A 17782-nucleotide genomic window follows, 5' to 3' on the forward strand; every position below is an offset into this window, starting at 1 on the left:
TTATTTTGCCCAACAGTGATATCAGGGTCGATGGTTGTTTGAACATGGGTCATGAGCCTCTGAGGTTCCGTTTGAGTACAAGCCCAACTTTCATTTGAGATGGACTCACACTTGAGAAGGAGATTGTTGTGTACTATCAAGTGCGAGTAAGCCACTTACACATTTGAAGATAAATGATAAATTTGAGTGGTTTATAAGCGTGTGAACCCATGCATGTACTCATTGTCTTAAGGTTTTGGATGAAAATTGTGGTATCCAACTCACTTATGGTTTGCTCTTTAAAGTCCAATGTAGAGTTTTATCCCCGAATATTAAACTATCTCCTTTCTTCGGCCCTTTATTAGGCCCAACTTGTTTCATGTGGAATATCTCAATAATTCGAAGAGAATGAGTTGTATTTTCAAAAACAACTAGTAATATATTTCATTAATAATAAAACTTTTAGAAAAGTGCGAAAAATATATTTATATTTTATTGTATAATACGTGTTGAATATGTGAAGAGATCAAGTGTGGCAAAAAACTTTATTCCTTTTAGGATTGAGTAACATAGTTCATTCATTATTTATTGATTAGAATAACATTATATTTTTTTATAGGGATAGAATAACATTATAAATCAGTCAGATTTGAGTAGAAAAAATTCCAATCCTGATTTAATCATTTTTATAAAATTGAAATCATACCATATGGGGCTAAATCAGCTTTGTAACCCCCCAGGAGTTTGATTCGAATTTCACCCCTTGTCCAAAATAAAAAGCCAGAGTTAATTGCGTCTTTTAGTGACTTAATGTGTATTTAATAACAACCATTGAAAATTTGAAAAGAAAAAACAAAACAAAGCAATACAATGATTGACAGAACATACATGCAGGCAAAAAGCACACAAAAAACCATAGAATCTGTTTTCCTTTTTTCTATTTATGAAAACGGCTTGTGGTTATTTTAATTTTATCAAGCAAAACATTGGTTGGTAATTGGCTACAACCAGAGCCTATGGTTTTTCTAAGTTCCAAGTTTGATACATTAAAAAAAGGTTACAATCCTTTGCTAAATTAAGCTATGATTTATAATAATAGCAACCCTTGGCCTCCTCAAAATTTTGCAGGCCATTAAGAACCAAACAAAACAAACTAAAATTAACGCGTAGTGACCCTTTATAAAACCTTTCAAGAATTAGCTACAACACAATTGATCATTATTCCTTCAACCTTTCTTTGCTTTCTAATTAGCGTTCTTTCTCTTGTTATTGTAGAGGGAGGACGATAATATCAAGAAAGAAACTTTGTTTTATTCTCTTAATTAACTCATCTATCATTCAATATGGGAAACTGTGGCAGCAACCCTAAGACCAATGAGGGTCCTGAGCCAGTGCCTGAGATTAAGAATGAGGAGGTTAAGGTTGAGCAGGTGCAGGAGAGTGAAGCCAATGTTGAAAAGAAGACAGAGGAAACCCCTAATGAAGATAACAAGTCTCTAAGCACCTTGCTCAATGAGGTAATATCTTAATTTCTCCTTCAAATTAGGTCTCTGAGATGACTGAAATCTTCTGTTTTCATTTGATCTATATCTTTGTTCTACCAATCAAATTATGTCATATAATTCAGAAATCACTAATATAAGATTATAAATGTTATACTCATGCAATTTGATTGGTGACGAAAAAAAGAGACTTGGGATTAAGATCTTCATCCATCCCAAACTTGGTTAAAATAATTGTTAGTTTATGAGTTTTACCTTTTTTTAATCACCATTTTGCAAATTTACATGATATTATTTATCAATTTATTTTGATGTTTTTATAAGAATTATAATGGTAAAATTATTAATATAATGAAAGTATAATTTTTTTTCGTTACAATTGGAAAAATAATGAAAGCGTTATTTAATAAAATATTTTTTATAACACAATCAAAAGTTTTAGTTATTTTCTTAATATTTTTGTAAAATCTTAGATGACAATTACTCTTTCCCTTCATTAAAATAAAACCATTTTAAAAATTTCAAATTATTTCAAACAAAGTGAGCATAAAAATTAGGTTTTTATATCACCCAAGATAAATATTAGGTTAAATCACATAATATTCTCGTGACAAATGTCAAAATATTATTTGACCACCTAAATTAGAGTAATTTTACACAAGGTAAATCTTAAATGATTTATGAAATTCTGAAAGATGCTAATCTAAAATACAGTTAAAAAATTTAGATTTGATGAACCGTACCAAAAAATATTTGATTTATTAGAATATTGAAAATGGTGTGAAGATTAAGAATACTTTACCAACAACAATTAAGTTTTGTTTTTAAGGTTACAGCAATGAAGTTATACTTCTAAAACATTTCAATCTAATGCTATTACATCCTCCTAAACATTTCAACCTAATTATTATCACTTTTGTACAAGCAGAATGAAGAGGAGGCAAAGAAACCTGAGGAAGAAGTACAAGCTGAGCCCAAGGAAGAAAAAGCAACCACTGAGGAAGTAAAGGTTGAAACCAAGGAAGTAAACCCGAAACCCGAGGAGGAGCCCAAGGAAGAAGAACCTAAAGCCCAAGTTCAAGAAGAGAAGCCCAAAACAGAAGAGGCATAGAGCTGAGAAACGTGCGTGTAGACAAAGGTTTTACCAGGATTGATTTTATATACTTCAACAAGTATACAAATTTGTTGCCTTTCTGTTTAGTGCTCCAAGGAAAATTTATTAGATCTTATATTATGCAAAATTGAATTTCGATTTAGAGTTGTTGGATTAAATGAGCATTTAATTAATAAGTTCTTTTTCCAAATTATTTCTATGGTGTGATAGTCTTTTTCGAATTTCTCAAGTTATTTTTTAATTTTACATAAATATTAAATAAACTTTCACGCTCGTGAAGGCATAATAAATTCTGATTTTTTTTGAAATCTATCTATATCTATATCTATATCTATATACTTTAGAAAAGAGGAAGCTTGTGAGACCCACCATGCTGATTTGGCACTCCAAGAATTACTCTCACCCAACCTCCTTCTTTGCCTAACAAGTGTCACCCTCTTATTGATTTGGACCAAAACATTACAAAGCCCATTTTCATTTCAGTTTTGTATGGAGGCCCATTATTGAAAGCTTATATATTGAATGCTGATTTTTTATTATTTTTTTTAGCCATTCATTAATTGCTAACATAAAATATCCACATTAATGGCTGATTAACATTTTGACTATTTCAACTATTTAATTACAAATAATTTTTGTTTTGCACCACAAGATCCATTTGTTTAAATAGAATTATCATTTTTTAAAAATATTCGAAATAGTTTCGAATTTCCTATAATTACTCATTACCTGTGCGAGGACCGTCGACAACGCGTTTCTCAGTTTTTTTTTTAAATCAACGCGTTTCTCAGTTAAATAACGCGTTTCCTATAATTAATCATTTCCATAAATGAGAAATATTGACCTATCATTCATAATAATTATAAGTGAACCGTACGTTTGTAATATTATAATAAATGGAATCACTATTTAATATCATGATTTGTAACGCACGGGGTAATATTTTAATATCTTTTTTGCTACATCGGTAATATTTTAATATCATGATTGATACATTCCATTCTTATGAAGAAAAAATTACCCTGGAATTAATTGAATTTCCTATTTTGAGTAGTAAATCACCTTATGCTATTAAAAGTCACTATAAGCGTACGATTGAAATTTTGGTTGAAAAAAGAAATAGCGCCGGCTAATTTCAAATACCATGCATAATATTACCTTAATTTTCCTTCCTTTTTTAACTTGCATTGAGAAGTAACCCTAATTCTGAAATTTATATATAAATCACCTCATGCTATTCTTCAACTTTATCAATCCTTCCATTTTCCACCAACTATTAGCTTTGAAAATTCTGAATATTACCCGTCAAACACTCATCTTTTTGAACTCAACTTCCGGGAGGATACGCCCACTATCGGTGAGTCTTTATTAATTATTTTGTAGTTATATTATTCGCACAATATTAACAATTTCTGATATCTGGAAATTTTAGATATAATCGGTGTTTTGAGTAAGGTTGGACGAGTACAAGAGTTCACAATCCTTAGAAAGATTGAGAAGGTCGTCCGAATTGATCGACCTTTCTGCAGCAGGGTAATTTAATATGCATTCGTGTACTCATTTATAATTACGTTTTTTTTTTTTTCCAATACACCAAAGAACCTAATTTTGTCTTTTATTGATATAGCAGAGCAAAATTGAATGTTTTGATTGGGAAATTTGTACAAGAATATGTTGATTTCATTTCTGCTGGTCGTGCACTCGGTGCAGTTGTTTTGATCCAACTTGCCAGAGTAAAAAATTACCCAGGTACCTCGACCACTAAAATTGTTCAACGGAAAAATATATTTTTTTTATGAGAAATTTTTTTAGTCTATTTTGTAATGTTGTTTTTTTTTACTGATGTAGGAAATTCCAATAGATATATATGTGCTGGAATGGAGCCAACCAGAATTTTGTATCAACCAACTCTTTGAAGAACCTCTGATGATCAAGTAGCGCTCCTAGCTATCGTCTGAACGTGAACAAAATAACTGCCCTTATTTTGTTAATAAATCTCGACAAATGCACGGCAGCATCATCTCCATGAAGTATCTATGGAGATATTTAGGTTGCATGGTCTGAAATATGGAATACATAATTCCTTTTTCATTTATATTATTAAAAGTTGTTTTGTTTGTTAATTCTTTGGGTGGGTTGTGACCCAATTCCAATAATCAATTCTGTGATGTTAAGTTACTTTTAGAAATTTAATTAATAATTCAATGCATGGAAATTTAAGTAATAATTAAAAATCTTATAATTGAGGTGGAGTAATAATTAGGTCGACCAAAATGGACTCAGGTTGTGAGTGTGCTCGGCTCAACCCACTTATGGGGTGGGTTTAGTTGGAAAAATACAGGTTTACATTTAGGTGAATGCTTTTTCTTCGTTCAATAACTTAATGGGCTACACAAATGAAAAAAAAAATTATTTTCTTATATCTTTTTAAAGTATGATCATTAACTACAGAATAACATAACTTTTGATCACAAAAATAATCATAATGGAAATACATAAAAATTTATTAGGCTTTATATCACGCTCATAGTGTGTAGCCTAATTATCAACAATGATATATACACACCTCATTTTTTAAACACTTCATTTCCACCTATTTTTGTTTTTATCTCTCTCTTCTTATCATCTATCACATCTCATACTTTCTCTCTCTTACTTTTTCTTTTCTTCCTATCTCTCACCTCATTCCACCTCTTCCACCTCTTTTTGAGGTGTGTAAGTAACATTTTCCGCCTAATTATAGACGGAATCTGAAAATTTGCGTATAAATTTTGTATGCTCTTAAATATTTTTTGTTTTGAACTAGCAAAATATATTGACAGAGAGCACTAGGAGTACTCCAACCCAAATAATAAATATATTTAATTACAAAGATAAAGGGAATTACAAATTCCTTTCTAAATTAGTGTCCCTCCACCATCCCGTGCAGAGTCAAAAAACCTCGATCAACATTAATCTACCACCAATCATTAATTGAATTCAAAACCAAGTCTACAAGGAACTAATCTCTAAGAAATCAAAGGTGCTCTAAACAGTATCTTGGGATGGAGATCCAATCATAGGTTGAGAAATCAAAGGAAAACGTACTCCACCTAACATGTTCTCCATTTTTTCACAAGTCAAACATCATTTTTTGGCTAAGGAACCAAAATCAAACACTTTTACCAAACAGTGACTAATATGACCCTTAACCCTTCTTTTTATTCTTGACAGTATAAAAAGATTTCAAGCAGTTTATTGATCATCTAATTTGAAGGTTTATTGGCGTGTCTATAAGGTTTGTTTAAGATTTTCAAATTATACACAATTTATATTTGTATTGGTTATTGATTATTACTCTTATGTAAATTTTTCTTTTGTAGGTTCTATAGCTCAAATATGCTTGATTGACAACATGATTGGTTATGAAGTTTTTATCATTAATCATGGACTACAACTTCTAATAAGGGTTAATGTTGTTGTCATTGTTATGTTTAACTTATTTCAATTTCAATGTAATGCATTCCTTAAAAACTGGGTTCTTATTACTATTCAAGTGTTGCCATTGTGAGGTCTATACAACCTCATCAAATTAATATATTTATTGTGGTTCATTCATCTACATGTTTGTAACATATGTTCGGTTCCATATCTGTTCTACTTACTAAAAAGAGCCTAAACTAAGTTAAAACATATTTCTACTAATTCATCTTTACAATAAATTTAATCGCCGTGCAACGCACGGGTAAAGAACACTAGTATAATAGATATATTTACAATGAAAGCGTGCCTGAACATGTGAATATTATTAGTAATATTTGATTTATTAATAATGAATATCATTATTTAATATTATCGAAATATATGACATAAAAATTTGTAATTAATATTTATATTCACTAGCCGAATTTTTCCTCTTGTAAAAAAAAAAATCACTAGCCGAATATATTTCATAATTGATAGCAAATCACTACAAGAGAATTATTGTTCATATTGTAGTGATCGATTGGTTCCTGAAGTTTGATGAGGTAATATTCTAAAAGTTCTTTGAGAAAATTCTCAGATTTGTGGAACAATGTAGGTTTGGCTTTGCTAGGCATTGGCACGATGCACAAGATTCTTTATTGAATGAGACATATATACTAGTATCTTCTTGTTCTTTGAGACAAGTGACACATCACCAGATGTTATTTATGGTCTGAGAAGTTGAAGTATGTTAACTTTGTTAGACATTGACCTTATTAGACGATGCCCTCTCTAGACATTCTTTATAGACAAACATCCAGAGGAATTTGAATGACACTTTTCACCGATCCTAGCTCTTAACTGTCTCCTTTTAGTTAGAGGTTAAAAAACTTGAAGTGGTTATCTGCGGTTCATTCTAATGAAGGGATCTTAGAGCGGCTTGTGCATTCAAGAAAAGAAGGAAGGTAGCTCTAGCTCCTTACTGCGTTAGTATTTGAGGGAGGAACCGAGGAAGAGAGGGGTGGGAGAAGGACAATGATAGGGGGAGAGAGAAGAGATGAAGGGAGTCTGAGAAGGAGTAAAGGTAGAGAGATTGGACTTTTCAACGCAACACTAATAACCTGAGTATGAATTTAGAACTTCAGGGATTAAATTGACACCCACGTAGCACTTAACGTGACACATGGGAAGAAGTTAACCTAGGACGAACGAAAAAAAGATGTTTGGACCAACATGGCTCACGCTTTACAACTTCAGGGACTTTCGAAGCTATTTCTTAAGTGTAAGGACGAAAGTGATCGATGCTCACAACTTCAAGGACAAATTGACTATTCACTCCAAAATCAATTAAGTATGATGAATGAGTGATGACTCAGTGGTTAAAAATGGTTGTTAGACTCATGAGGTTAAAAGTTCGATTATTAGGAAATGCACTCTTAAGAGGACTTTTGACCTTGGACTACCGTAGTGGGGCGACCTACGACATTGGGTGTCTTCCAACAAGGAGTGGGGCAAAGAGAGAGGCAGATCTAGCGGCTGAGGGAGATCAGAGTACGTGAGAGGGCAAAGCGTGGGTGAATGTAGCAGAGGAGGAGGGGGAATAGGTAGCTTCGTCGTAGGGGGGGTGAAAGTGGTGGAGGATAAAGGAGGGGCAAAGGGAGAAGGTAAGGGTGACAGGGACAGAGGAGGAAGGAGGGGTGGCTCATAGGGTCAGAGGAGGGTGAGGGTGAGAGGCATCGGAGGAGGGTAATGGGAAAAAGGTGACATAGAAGGGTGGGGGGAGGAGCGGTGGAGTAGGGAGATGGGGAACTGGGGGGAGGGGTAAGCGATAGAGCACAAAGAGAGGTGTAGGATGTTGAAAGAGTGAAAATGAGGTTCGAGGAGAAAGCAGAAGAAAGCGGCTTACAACGATGTTTGGGCGAAGAAATCAAGAGTCATTAGTGTCGACTTGACTGGCGCTAACTTTTGTTCCCATTGGCCGGTGAATGTATTGGTCCTCCATAACTCCTAATTGTTGGTGGCGGACGCTACGTTGGCCATTAGCTTAAGCGTCTTCTCAAACTGATACAAGTTTTCGTATGCCAGTGCTAATTAGCATCAGTCAGTTTGACACTAAATTTAAATGGTTTCTTTAAAGTGTTAAAGTTAGCGTAGTTTCTTTAAAGTGTTAAAGTTAGCATCGGTGTCATGGTTGTTGCTAAGTTTTTGACACTAAAACAAACATTTCTTGTAGTTCACACATCCACCTACTATATGCTAAAACTCAACTTCGATCCAACTCTAGACAATTTAGTCAGAGTAGAGAATATAGTAGAGAGGTATGACTTAGTGGCTCCCTAAAAAATCCGGTTGGAGCTCTATCTTTAGTCTTTGTTTTGTCAGGTTGTATAACGAGTGAACAAGAAAAAGTACAACTATATCTGTACCAGAACTATAGAAATCTGCTTCAGCGAGTTGATGGAGCCGGTAGAGAGGGGAAAGAGTTAGCTCAATCATAGGTGGAAGCAAGGGCATCTATAGTCAGAGTTGTTTTAATGTCTCCATCTCTAATATCATGTCATGAATTAATCATAAAAAATTTAAGTTATTGAGAAAAGACACATGAATGATTCTATTTTTAACATGTTTCGTGATATAAAAGCTTACTTCAGAATTGAAGCATATAAAATGCATAAACTCACCTATCATATGCTGAATTATGATGAGATGAAATGCAATAAGAGTGTTTACCACCAATTTAACTTTTTGTTTAATTATACTCCATCCGTTCCTATTTATAAGAACCAAATGGGAGGTGCACCTTGGTCCTTTTTATAAGAACCAACTTGGAGTTTGTGGTGCATTAATTAATTTTGTACAAGAATGCCCTTACTAAATGAATTTTCTTTCTCTTTCCACTTTCTATAGTATTAATGATGCATAAAGATTATGAATAATGAGTTGAGGGTAGCTTTGGAAAACTTATATAAATTGAGAACAAATTTAATGCAATTACCTAAATTTATTAAATTTCTTAAGAGGTGTGAAGTTGTTGCTTGGTTCTTATATTAAGGAATGGAGAGATTACATTAAAAAATTATTGAAAATGCTTTGATGGGGTAAAAGAGAGATAACTGTTCTTACCTTTCATGGTTTGATTCTCCTTATTATATTTTACCGTATTATAAGAATCTCTTTGCCTCTTCCAAGTATCCAAAAATATATATTTATCATATGGCCGAACGCACAAGCAAACCTTTCAATAATCAGATGGATCAATATACATGATATATCCCTCGGATTCTCCACTCTTTTCTTGTTAAGAAGCCTTGAACTTCCACCCTCTTCATCTCTCAAGTCTTGACTCTTTGTTCTCTACCTCTACTTTTTTGCTTGTTCGCACCAAATGGCTGCTGGTGCACCCAACCATGTAGGTACAATTCCAAACCCTGCAAATGGAACCACTGATCAGAACAAGCAAACACAAGTGACTGATGTTCCCCGCGTTGTTGACTACTGGCAGAGGGCTCAATGGCTTCGTGCTGCGGTGTTAGGCGCCAATGACGGTTTGGTTTCTGTTGCTTCACTGATGATGGGCGTAGGAGCTGTCAATAAAGATGCCAAAGCAATGCTGCTCGCGGGTTTCGCCGGATTAGTTGCAGGAGCTTGTGGAATGGCAATAGGTGAGTTTGTTTCTGTGTTTACACAGTATGAAGTCGAGGTTGGGCAAATGAAAAGAGACATGATCAAGAGTGAGCAAGGAGAGAGGGACTTGGAGATGGCGATGGAGAAAAGGAAATCCATACCTAATCCAATGCAGGCTGCTTTGGCATCTGCATTCTCATTCTCTATAGGTGGATTGGTTCCTTTACTTTCAGGTTCGTTCGTCTCAGTTTACAAGATAAGGCTTCTTGTGATTGTGGTGGTTGTTAGCTTGGCTTTGGTGGCTTTTGGTAGCGTGGGTTCTCTGCTGGGAAAGACTCCCATGACGAGATCTTGTGTGAGGTTCATGATTGGGGGATGGATGGCCATGGCTATCACTTTTGGGTTAACAAAATTGCTAAGTGCTGGTGGGTTGGAAATATAAATCCTCTTGGCCCTGGTTTTTAGTCACTTGTCTAATGAGAGCAATTAACCTCTCCTTTTATCTTCATTAATTGAATAAGTGTGAGATCTTTAATTGGACATGTTTTTTTTTTTTTTTTTTTTTTGAAATAAAGGATAGATATATTAATTAGAGTGGGGCATAGAAGCCATAACATCAGCATCCACAAGAGGAATCACTTCAGGCGGAGCTTCTTCAATCCAGACAGCCCCCGGATAAGAAGAAGCATGCCGTGCTAAATAGTCTGCAACTGCGTTGCCATTCCGGCGTACAAAAGAAATAGAAACAGAAGTAAATTGAGAAACTAATCTATGACAATCCGCTAAAATAGAAAATAAATAAGAGTTGCCTGGAGAAGAGCTTCTCCAACCATTAAAGACCTGCAAATTATCAGTCTCAAGGCACAGTTTCATGAACCCAAGATCTCGTGCCATCACCATTGCCCAACGAATTCCTTGTGCCTCAGCGAGCGTCGCGGACAAAGCCGGAGTTGTATGGGAGGTCGCCACCGCAAGTACCTCCCCTAGATAATTCCGAGCCACCAAACCATAACTGGCTCCTCCATCCGCACGAAAAGACGCATCAACATTAACCTTTGTCGTTCCTCGTTGAGGCCGCGACCAAGAAGAAGCCATGTCCCGTTGCGCTCGCCCCACAGGTGCATGAACTGGTGTGGGCATCTCCATAAGCGTCGACAACCTCTGCAACAGGGACTCCATGGAAACAGGTTTGTTGTTGAAAATCAAAGCATTCCTAGCCTCCCACAATGTATACAACCAAGCCTGGAAAACCGGTATGAAGTCCTCCTCCGCCGTAGACAAGAACGCCACCGCCAACTCATGCAAGGACGAAAAAGAAGCCACCCGAATTGCCAGCGGCGAAGCAAACCACAACGGTTGCACCGCCGGACAGCACACAAACACATGATCATTCGTTTCCTCTTCACAACCACACAAGGGGCACCGATCATCAACATCCATTCCACGAATCCTGAGGCTCACTCGAACCGGAAGAATCCCTTTGATTGCTCGCCAGGCAAGCTCCTTGCACCGAGGCAAGGCCTCAGACCTCCAGAACTTTTTCCATAACGAAGGATGAAGATTACCTCCACTGGAAGATGAGGATACACCCTCTTGGGTCAGAGATTGCAACAGCTGATACCCTGACTTACTGGAGTACATGCCATTAACAGTCCAGGGCCAAAATAAGCAATCATCACCACGAAACAGAGGGACTGGAACAGCAAGGATTCGCTGAACTGTTGCTGGCGCAAAAACCATCTCCAAGAGAGGTACATTCCAACCACCATGGGGCTGAACAATCAAATCAGAAACCAAATGAATACCCCATTCAGCCACCAAATCCTCTCGGAATAAAAGAGGAGCTCCCCCAGGAAGCCAATTATCCCTCCAGACCTGAACCTTCTTTCCATCACCAATCCTCCATCTTGCTCCTTTGTCAAAAATCAACTTTGATCGTAAAATACTAGTCCATGCATAACTTGGCCGGTATCCTTTCTTTGCATCCCAAAGATCAGATCTTGGGAAGTAAGCAGCTTTAAAAATCTGAGCAAGCAAAGTGTCCGACTGCGAATAAATCCGCCACCAATTTTTCCCCACCAAAGACAAGTTAAATGCCTTGAAATCTCGAAAGCCCAAACCACCATCATGCTTGTGGCGGCACAAAGTGCTCCACTTAACCCAATGTATTCCTCTACGGGAAGCATCACCAGCCCAAAAGAACTTGGCAATCATACCAACAAGCTCTGCACACAAACTGTCAGGCAGAACAAAACAAGACATAACATAAGATGGGATAGCTTGAGCTACCGACTTGATAAGAACCTCTCTGCCAGCACGGGAGAGGAACTTCTCTTTCCAGCCCTTAAGCTTCTTCCAAACTCGATCTTTAACAAAATTAAAAATCTGGGATTTAGACTTACCAATTATGGTTGGAAGTCCTAAATATTTATCAAAACTCTCCACTGCCTTAACACCCAAAAGCTGTTTAAGCTCATTAAAACTAGTATCAAGCACGTTTCGGCTAACTGAGAGCATTGATTTGTCAAGATTTATGACTTGTCCTGAAGCCTTCTCATAAGTAGAAAGAATATCAGAAATGCATGCCGCTTCATTAATCGTGGCTCTAGCAAACAAAATGCTGTCATCTGCAAAAAGTAAATGAGAAATCACAGGTGCCTTTTGGGCAACCTTGATACCATGCAAAGAACCTGCAAAAATTGCTTTCTGAATCAGTGCAGAAAAAACTTCCCCACAAAGGATAAAAAGGTAAGGTGAAAGTGGGTCCCCTTGTCTCAACCCTCTATGGGGTGTAAAGGATGGCTGAGGATTTCCATTTAACATAATTGAAAAATTAACTGTCGAAACACACTGCATAATCAAATTAACCCAACTATCTGGGAAACCCATACTCTGAAGCACACAGCTCAAAAAAGACCATTCAACTCTGTCATAAGCTTTTGACATGTCTAATTTCAAAGCCATCATGCCATTCCGGCCAGTAATTCTCTTCTTCATGTAGTGAAAGCACTCAAAGGCTACCAGGGCATTGTCTGTAATCAGACGCCCCGGGACAAAAGCACTTTGAGTGTTGCATATCAAATCAGGCAAAACAATTTTCAATCTATTCGCAATAGTTTTTGTAATAATTTTAAACAAAACATTACAAAGGCTAATCGGCCTGAACTGCGTCGCATGATCAGGCTTCTTAACCTTTGGAATTAACACCAACAAAGTATTATTAATGATACATGGTGAGGCAGTTCCATTCAGAACCTGCAAACAGAAATGAGCAACATCATCGCCAATAATATCCCAATGCCTCTGGTAAAAGAGTGCAGGAAAACCATCTAAACCAGGGGCCTTCGTTGGATGCATCTGAAATAACGCCTCTTCCACATCAAGCTTGGTAAAGGGTTCCGACAACACCTCAAGATGAGCTGCCGTTACTCTATTAGCCACAAGATTCGCAGCATCCTGCATCCCTGAAGGAGAGGAGCTAGTAAACAAGCTAGTGAAATAATCACCCAACACCCTGCCAATATTAGGGTCATCTACAAATTCTCTGCCTCCATCATCTCGAATCTTTTCAATCATATTTCTTTTCCTCCTTTGAGTAGCTTTTTGGTGAAAAAACTTTGTGTTTTTATCCCCAAACCTCAACCAATTCGCCCTGGACCTCTGGCTCCACCAAATTTCCTATTGCATTAAAAGGGTGTCTAGAGCAATTTCAGCTTCCTTGGTCTCCCTCACCACTTGTTCTGATTGAGTTTGCCGTTGTAGTTTCTGAAGAAGAGCCTTTGTGTCAGAAATTTTCTTTGGTATATCACCAAACTTCTCACGCCCCCAATCTTTGAGGGATGAACCAAGGGAGCTCAACTTTGCAGTCAGACCCATGGCCGACCCCTCCCCCCAAGCCTCAGTCACTAACTCCTTGCACTCCTCTTCTTGAAGCCACAGCTCCTCAAACCGGAACATGCTAGTCCTCTGCAATTCTTTCCTCATACCCCTGGACCCACAACAAATCAGTAAAGGATTATGATCAGAACGATACCTGGGTAAATGAGTGACCTCAGTGACTGGCCAAAGCGCATCCCAAGCATCATTTGCTAAAGCATAGTCAAGCCTTTCTTCCACGGTGCCTGGTACTGCCCTCTTATTAGACCAAGTGAACCTATAGCCCGAAAAACCCACATCATGTAAATCACAGGTCGAACAAGTTGCCATAACCTCTTGCATGTGAGCATAATTAGGAGGGTCTCCACCCAGCTTATCTGTAGGGGACAAAATATCATTAAAGTCACCAAAACATAGCCAAGGGACATCTCTACCCTGAGGGCAAATGGACTTAACTAGCTGCCACGTGCGAACTTTATTCTGCTCCTCCGGGAAGCCATACACGGCAAGCATGTGCATAGGATCATGATGATCAGGATGCACCAAAGAGAACGCAATATGATTCAATGAGGCTGAAAGAATGTCTACTTCCACCTCTGAACTCCACATTAAGAAAAGGCCACTTGCCCGTGACCTTCCTGAACCCGCACATTGGACGGGAAAAACATTGGGTAACCCACCCATACCTCTATTTTTCAACACCTCAGACGTATACATCTTGGTTTCCATTGCGAAAACCACATCGGGAGCTTTAGAGTGGATTAGCCCCTTAAGAGCTAGCACTGCCTGTGGGTTCCCAAGCCCACGACAGTTCCACATTAAGAGCCTCATTGAGGAGGGCGGGGCTGCTCCGCAGCCGCCGCCGAACCCAATCCAATATCAGTAGAAGTTTTCTTCAAAGGTGGAGATATTTTACCACCGGAAGAAGTTGGAGTGCAAGGCCTCTTACGACCCAACAGGTCCTTTCCCATATACTCACGATCTCCACCTGCCAAACGTGAGGCTCCTCCTCGTGTACCCCCTCTCCTCCCCCCACCCCGAAGGCCACGGATGGGGGGGCTATTAAACACAATACCGCCACTCGAACGACCATTCCCTACCTTAGCAGCGCACCCAGCACCAGTTGTCTTCAACCTCCCCTCTTTCCCTGGCTCACCACCCTCCCCCTTCTCCCCGCCCCCTCCTTCAACCCGTGGACCCTCAGAGGAAGCCTCAGAAGCTCCCACCCCGTCACTCCCTTTCCCCTCACCCACCGTACTACCCTCCCCGGAACCCTCACCCTGCACCCTTTCCCCCTCAACCCGCACCACTTCCCCACCCCCTTCCAAACCCTCACCTATCCCTGTTAAGTCTTCCCCACGAACATCACGAGCCCTCTCACCCCCAGGCCTCCACCTCGGAATCAAGTACCTATCGCCATCAGCACGGAGCCACGGACCAAAAGGTGCCCCTCCAGCAGGAATCTCAAAGCCACACTCTTTCTGGACATGATCCATTCGCCCACATCTATAGCAGAAGTTTATCAACTTCTCATACTTGAAACGGAGCTTTAAGGGTGCACCCTTCTCAGGTGCAATCATATGTCCCCGGCGAAGAGGTGCATCAACCCTTACCCAAGCCCTCACCCTGAAGAACGAACCATACTTACTAGCCTCAGATTTGTCCCAATCAAGGAAACCAGCAAACGCCTTCCCCAAAGACTTGGCCACCGCCTCCGTCCTACCAGTGGTCGGCAACCCCCGGATTTGAATCCAAAAGGGGACTTGCGTTAACGGGACACCGCTTGGATCTCCCTTGCCATCATAAGTGTTAAGAGCCAACATGTGGCGCTCGAAGAACCACGGGCCAGACTTCAGCACCAAATCCCTATCCTTTGGGGACGTAAACTTGAATATGAAATAATTCTGCCCAGCATGACGAATATCAACGCAGTTTCTTGTTTGCCATAAATCACGCATCACAGTCTTGAAGCCAAAAACGCTAACCGAGTGATTGGCTAGCACCACGCCCACCATCCACACATCTTCATCCAATTCTGGTAACGTTTCAAACCCTCCTACAGTCAGTATCTCGTTCTCCTCGCCTTGCAGATCAAAGTCCGGCTCATCAGCAAAAGACCCCATCACAAAACCAGCAGAAATAGCAACCAGGTGCAAAGGAATAAAGGCCACAAAGAGAAAAACGGCAACAGACGTGCAAATCGTAAGAAACACCACACCAGAGCAAGCGTGGCCCTAGTGCATGAGATAGCCGAGGACGTAAGAATCCCGTACACAAGAGCAGCCAGGCACAAGATCCAACAGGGCGGCGGTAGTCAAAGGCTGCGCACCAGATCCCAGGCGGAAATATTCTCAAACCCTAGCAGAGACGTCATTCAAGACACAATCTTTTTAAAATTTTCCAATCCATTATTGAAATGGACATGTTACGTTCACTGCTACATCTTGTTATTAAAATTAAAGTTCAAAGAGATATCAGGTGAGTGACAATTAACTTGTATTTGATCGTAGATAAAAAGCGTTAGCAAATGTTGGTCAAAAGTCAACGCTAATAAGGTAAAAGCTGATGTTAAAGTCGATTTGGCTCAACCTTAGCATGTGTTGTGACTCGAACATGTTAATTTGTGTGAAGCTAACAATTAATTATTAGCCCTAGTGACCGCGACGTTAAGTTAGCGTCGGTTTAGCCGACACAACACACACATGTTGCAACGACCGACTCTAGGATATAATTATTAGCGTTACTCGTATAAGCTGACTCTAGCGTTTGGTAGACAGGTGGGAAGGGAACGGAACATGACACATGAGTTTTGTTCTGTGTTTGTCGTGTTTTTAAGATGGAACGGAACGGGACAAAAGGCTCCAGGAACGGGACACTTTGGTTCCCTGTAAAAGGGTGGAACGGAGGGGACCGAACAGAACACTCTCTTAAAACTTTTGCAAGTTCTAAAATACCCCTAATTTATATTTGAAATTTTATGTATCTAAACAGTTTAAAATCACTTATTATATTTGTAGACAAAGTTAAATGAAAATCTACTTTTTCAAAAAAATCACTTAAAATAAAATCAATTATTTTTTTCAAAAGTAAAACCACTTTTTGTAACCAATGATAAACGAGTCAATTAGAGTGCGTTTGATTCAATTTATTTTGAAAAAATCACTTTTCAATCCAAAAATCACTTTTGAAATAAAAAAATCACTTTTTTAATCAAATATCACTTTTTGTGTTTGTTTCAGCTGAAGCTGAAAACAGATTATTTGAAACAATTACTTTAACTTATCATGAAAACCTATGATGATAGATGAGAGGAGATTAAAAAGTGATTTTAATTAGAGTGGTCAAACACGAATCAACTTAATTAAAATAAAATCAATTATTTTTTCAAAAGTGAAATCAGTTTTTGTAAGTAATGATAGACGAGTCAATTAGAGTGCGTTTAATTCAACTTATTTTGGAAAAATCACTTTTTAATCAAAAAATCACTTTTTGTGTTTGTTTCAGCTGAAGCTGAAAACAAATTATTTGAAACAGTGACTTTAGCTTATAATGAAAATCTATGATGATAGATGAGGGGAGATAAAAAAAGTGATTTTAATTAGAGTAGTCAAACACGAATCAACTTATGCTTTTCTCAACATCTCTTAAAAAAATTATAGTTAAAAATCAATATTTTTTAATCTAAACAAACTCACTTAAAATAGCTTAAATAGATAATTAGGTTTCTGCTTTTTTGAATAGCATACTGAAACAACTTAAACAATATATAAGTGATTATTTTAAAGAAATAAGTGATTATTTCATGAAGTAAGCAATAACAAACAGTTTCTATGCAAAATGTTCAATTGAGTTCAATTTGTTTTCCTCAATCAAATATTAAGCATGCAGGGTAATATATGTAATTAAAATCATGGTTTTGTTCTATTGACTTGGAGTTACCAAACACAACACATAGAACATTATTATCCTGTTCCATCATGTTCTGTCCCGTTCCGTTCCGTTCCGTTCCGTTCTGTTCTGTCCTGTTCCGTCACCAAACGCTTTAGCATCGGTTAAATTGACACTATACGTACCAATTTTATTTTATTTGATATTATTAACGTCGATATGGTTGACGCTAAGTAGTAACAAGAAATTTGTAACTCATATTAGTTTCAGTCTCTAAAAGACGCTATTTAGAATTTATTTTATGTTTTTTTCTCACTTTCATTTTCGCAAACCTGAACAAATCATATATATTAAT

General features: G+C 37.9%; 4 protein-coding genes across 4 annotated transcripts; 2 read left to right on the top strand and 2 right to left on the bottom strand.

Moving 5' to 3' along the window:
• The first annotated feature begins 1150 nt into the window (after positions 1–1150).
• On the top strand, positions 1151–2788 carry LOC130716219 (pollen-specific leucine-rich repeat extensin-like protein 1). The gene is made up of 2 exons (XM_057566422.1): positions 1151–1496; positions 2410–2788. Exons 1-2 carry the CDS (start codon positions 1323–1325, stop codon positions 2590–2592), a joined length of 357 nt encoding a protein of 118 aa, XP_057422405.1. The 5' UTR covers positions 1151–1322; the 3' UTR covers positions 2593–2788.
• A 6529-nt stretch (positions 2789–9317) lies between these two features.
• LOC130713641 (nodulin-21-like) lies at positions 9318–10205 on the top strand. Its single transcript, XM_057563423.1, has one exon. The coding sequence runs from the start codon at positions 9425–9427 to the stop codon at positions 10103–10105; it is 681 nt and encodes a 226-aa protein (XP_057419406.1). The 5' UTR covers positions 9318–9424; the 3' UTR covers positions 10106–10205.
• A 3136-nt stretch (positions 10206–13341) lies between these two features.
• On the bottom strand, positions 13342–14358 carry LOC130710871 (uncharacterized). Its single transcript, XM_057560256.1, has one exon. The coding sequence runs from the start codon at positions 14356–14358 to the stop codon at positions 13342–13344; it is 1017 nt and encodes a 338-aa protein (XP_057416239.1).
• An 8-nt stretch (positions 14359–14366) lies between these two features.
• LOC130710872 (uncharacterized) lies at positions 14367–15662 on the bottom strand. The gene has a single exon (XM_057560257.1). It carries the CDS (start codon positions 15660–15662, stop codon positions 14367–14369), a length of 1296 nt encoding a protein of 431 aa, XP_057416240.1.
• Positions 15663–17782: the final 2120 nt, after the last annotated feature.

This window comes from Lotus japonicus, chromosome 4 (assembly GCF_012489685.1).
Source record: "Lotus japonicus ecotype B-129 chromosome 4, LjGifu_v1.2".
In the NCBI taxonomy this organism is placed as follows: domain Eukaryota; kingdom Viridiplantae; phylum Streptophyta; class Magnoliopsida; order Fabales; family Fabaceae; genus Lotus; species Lotus japonicus.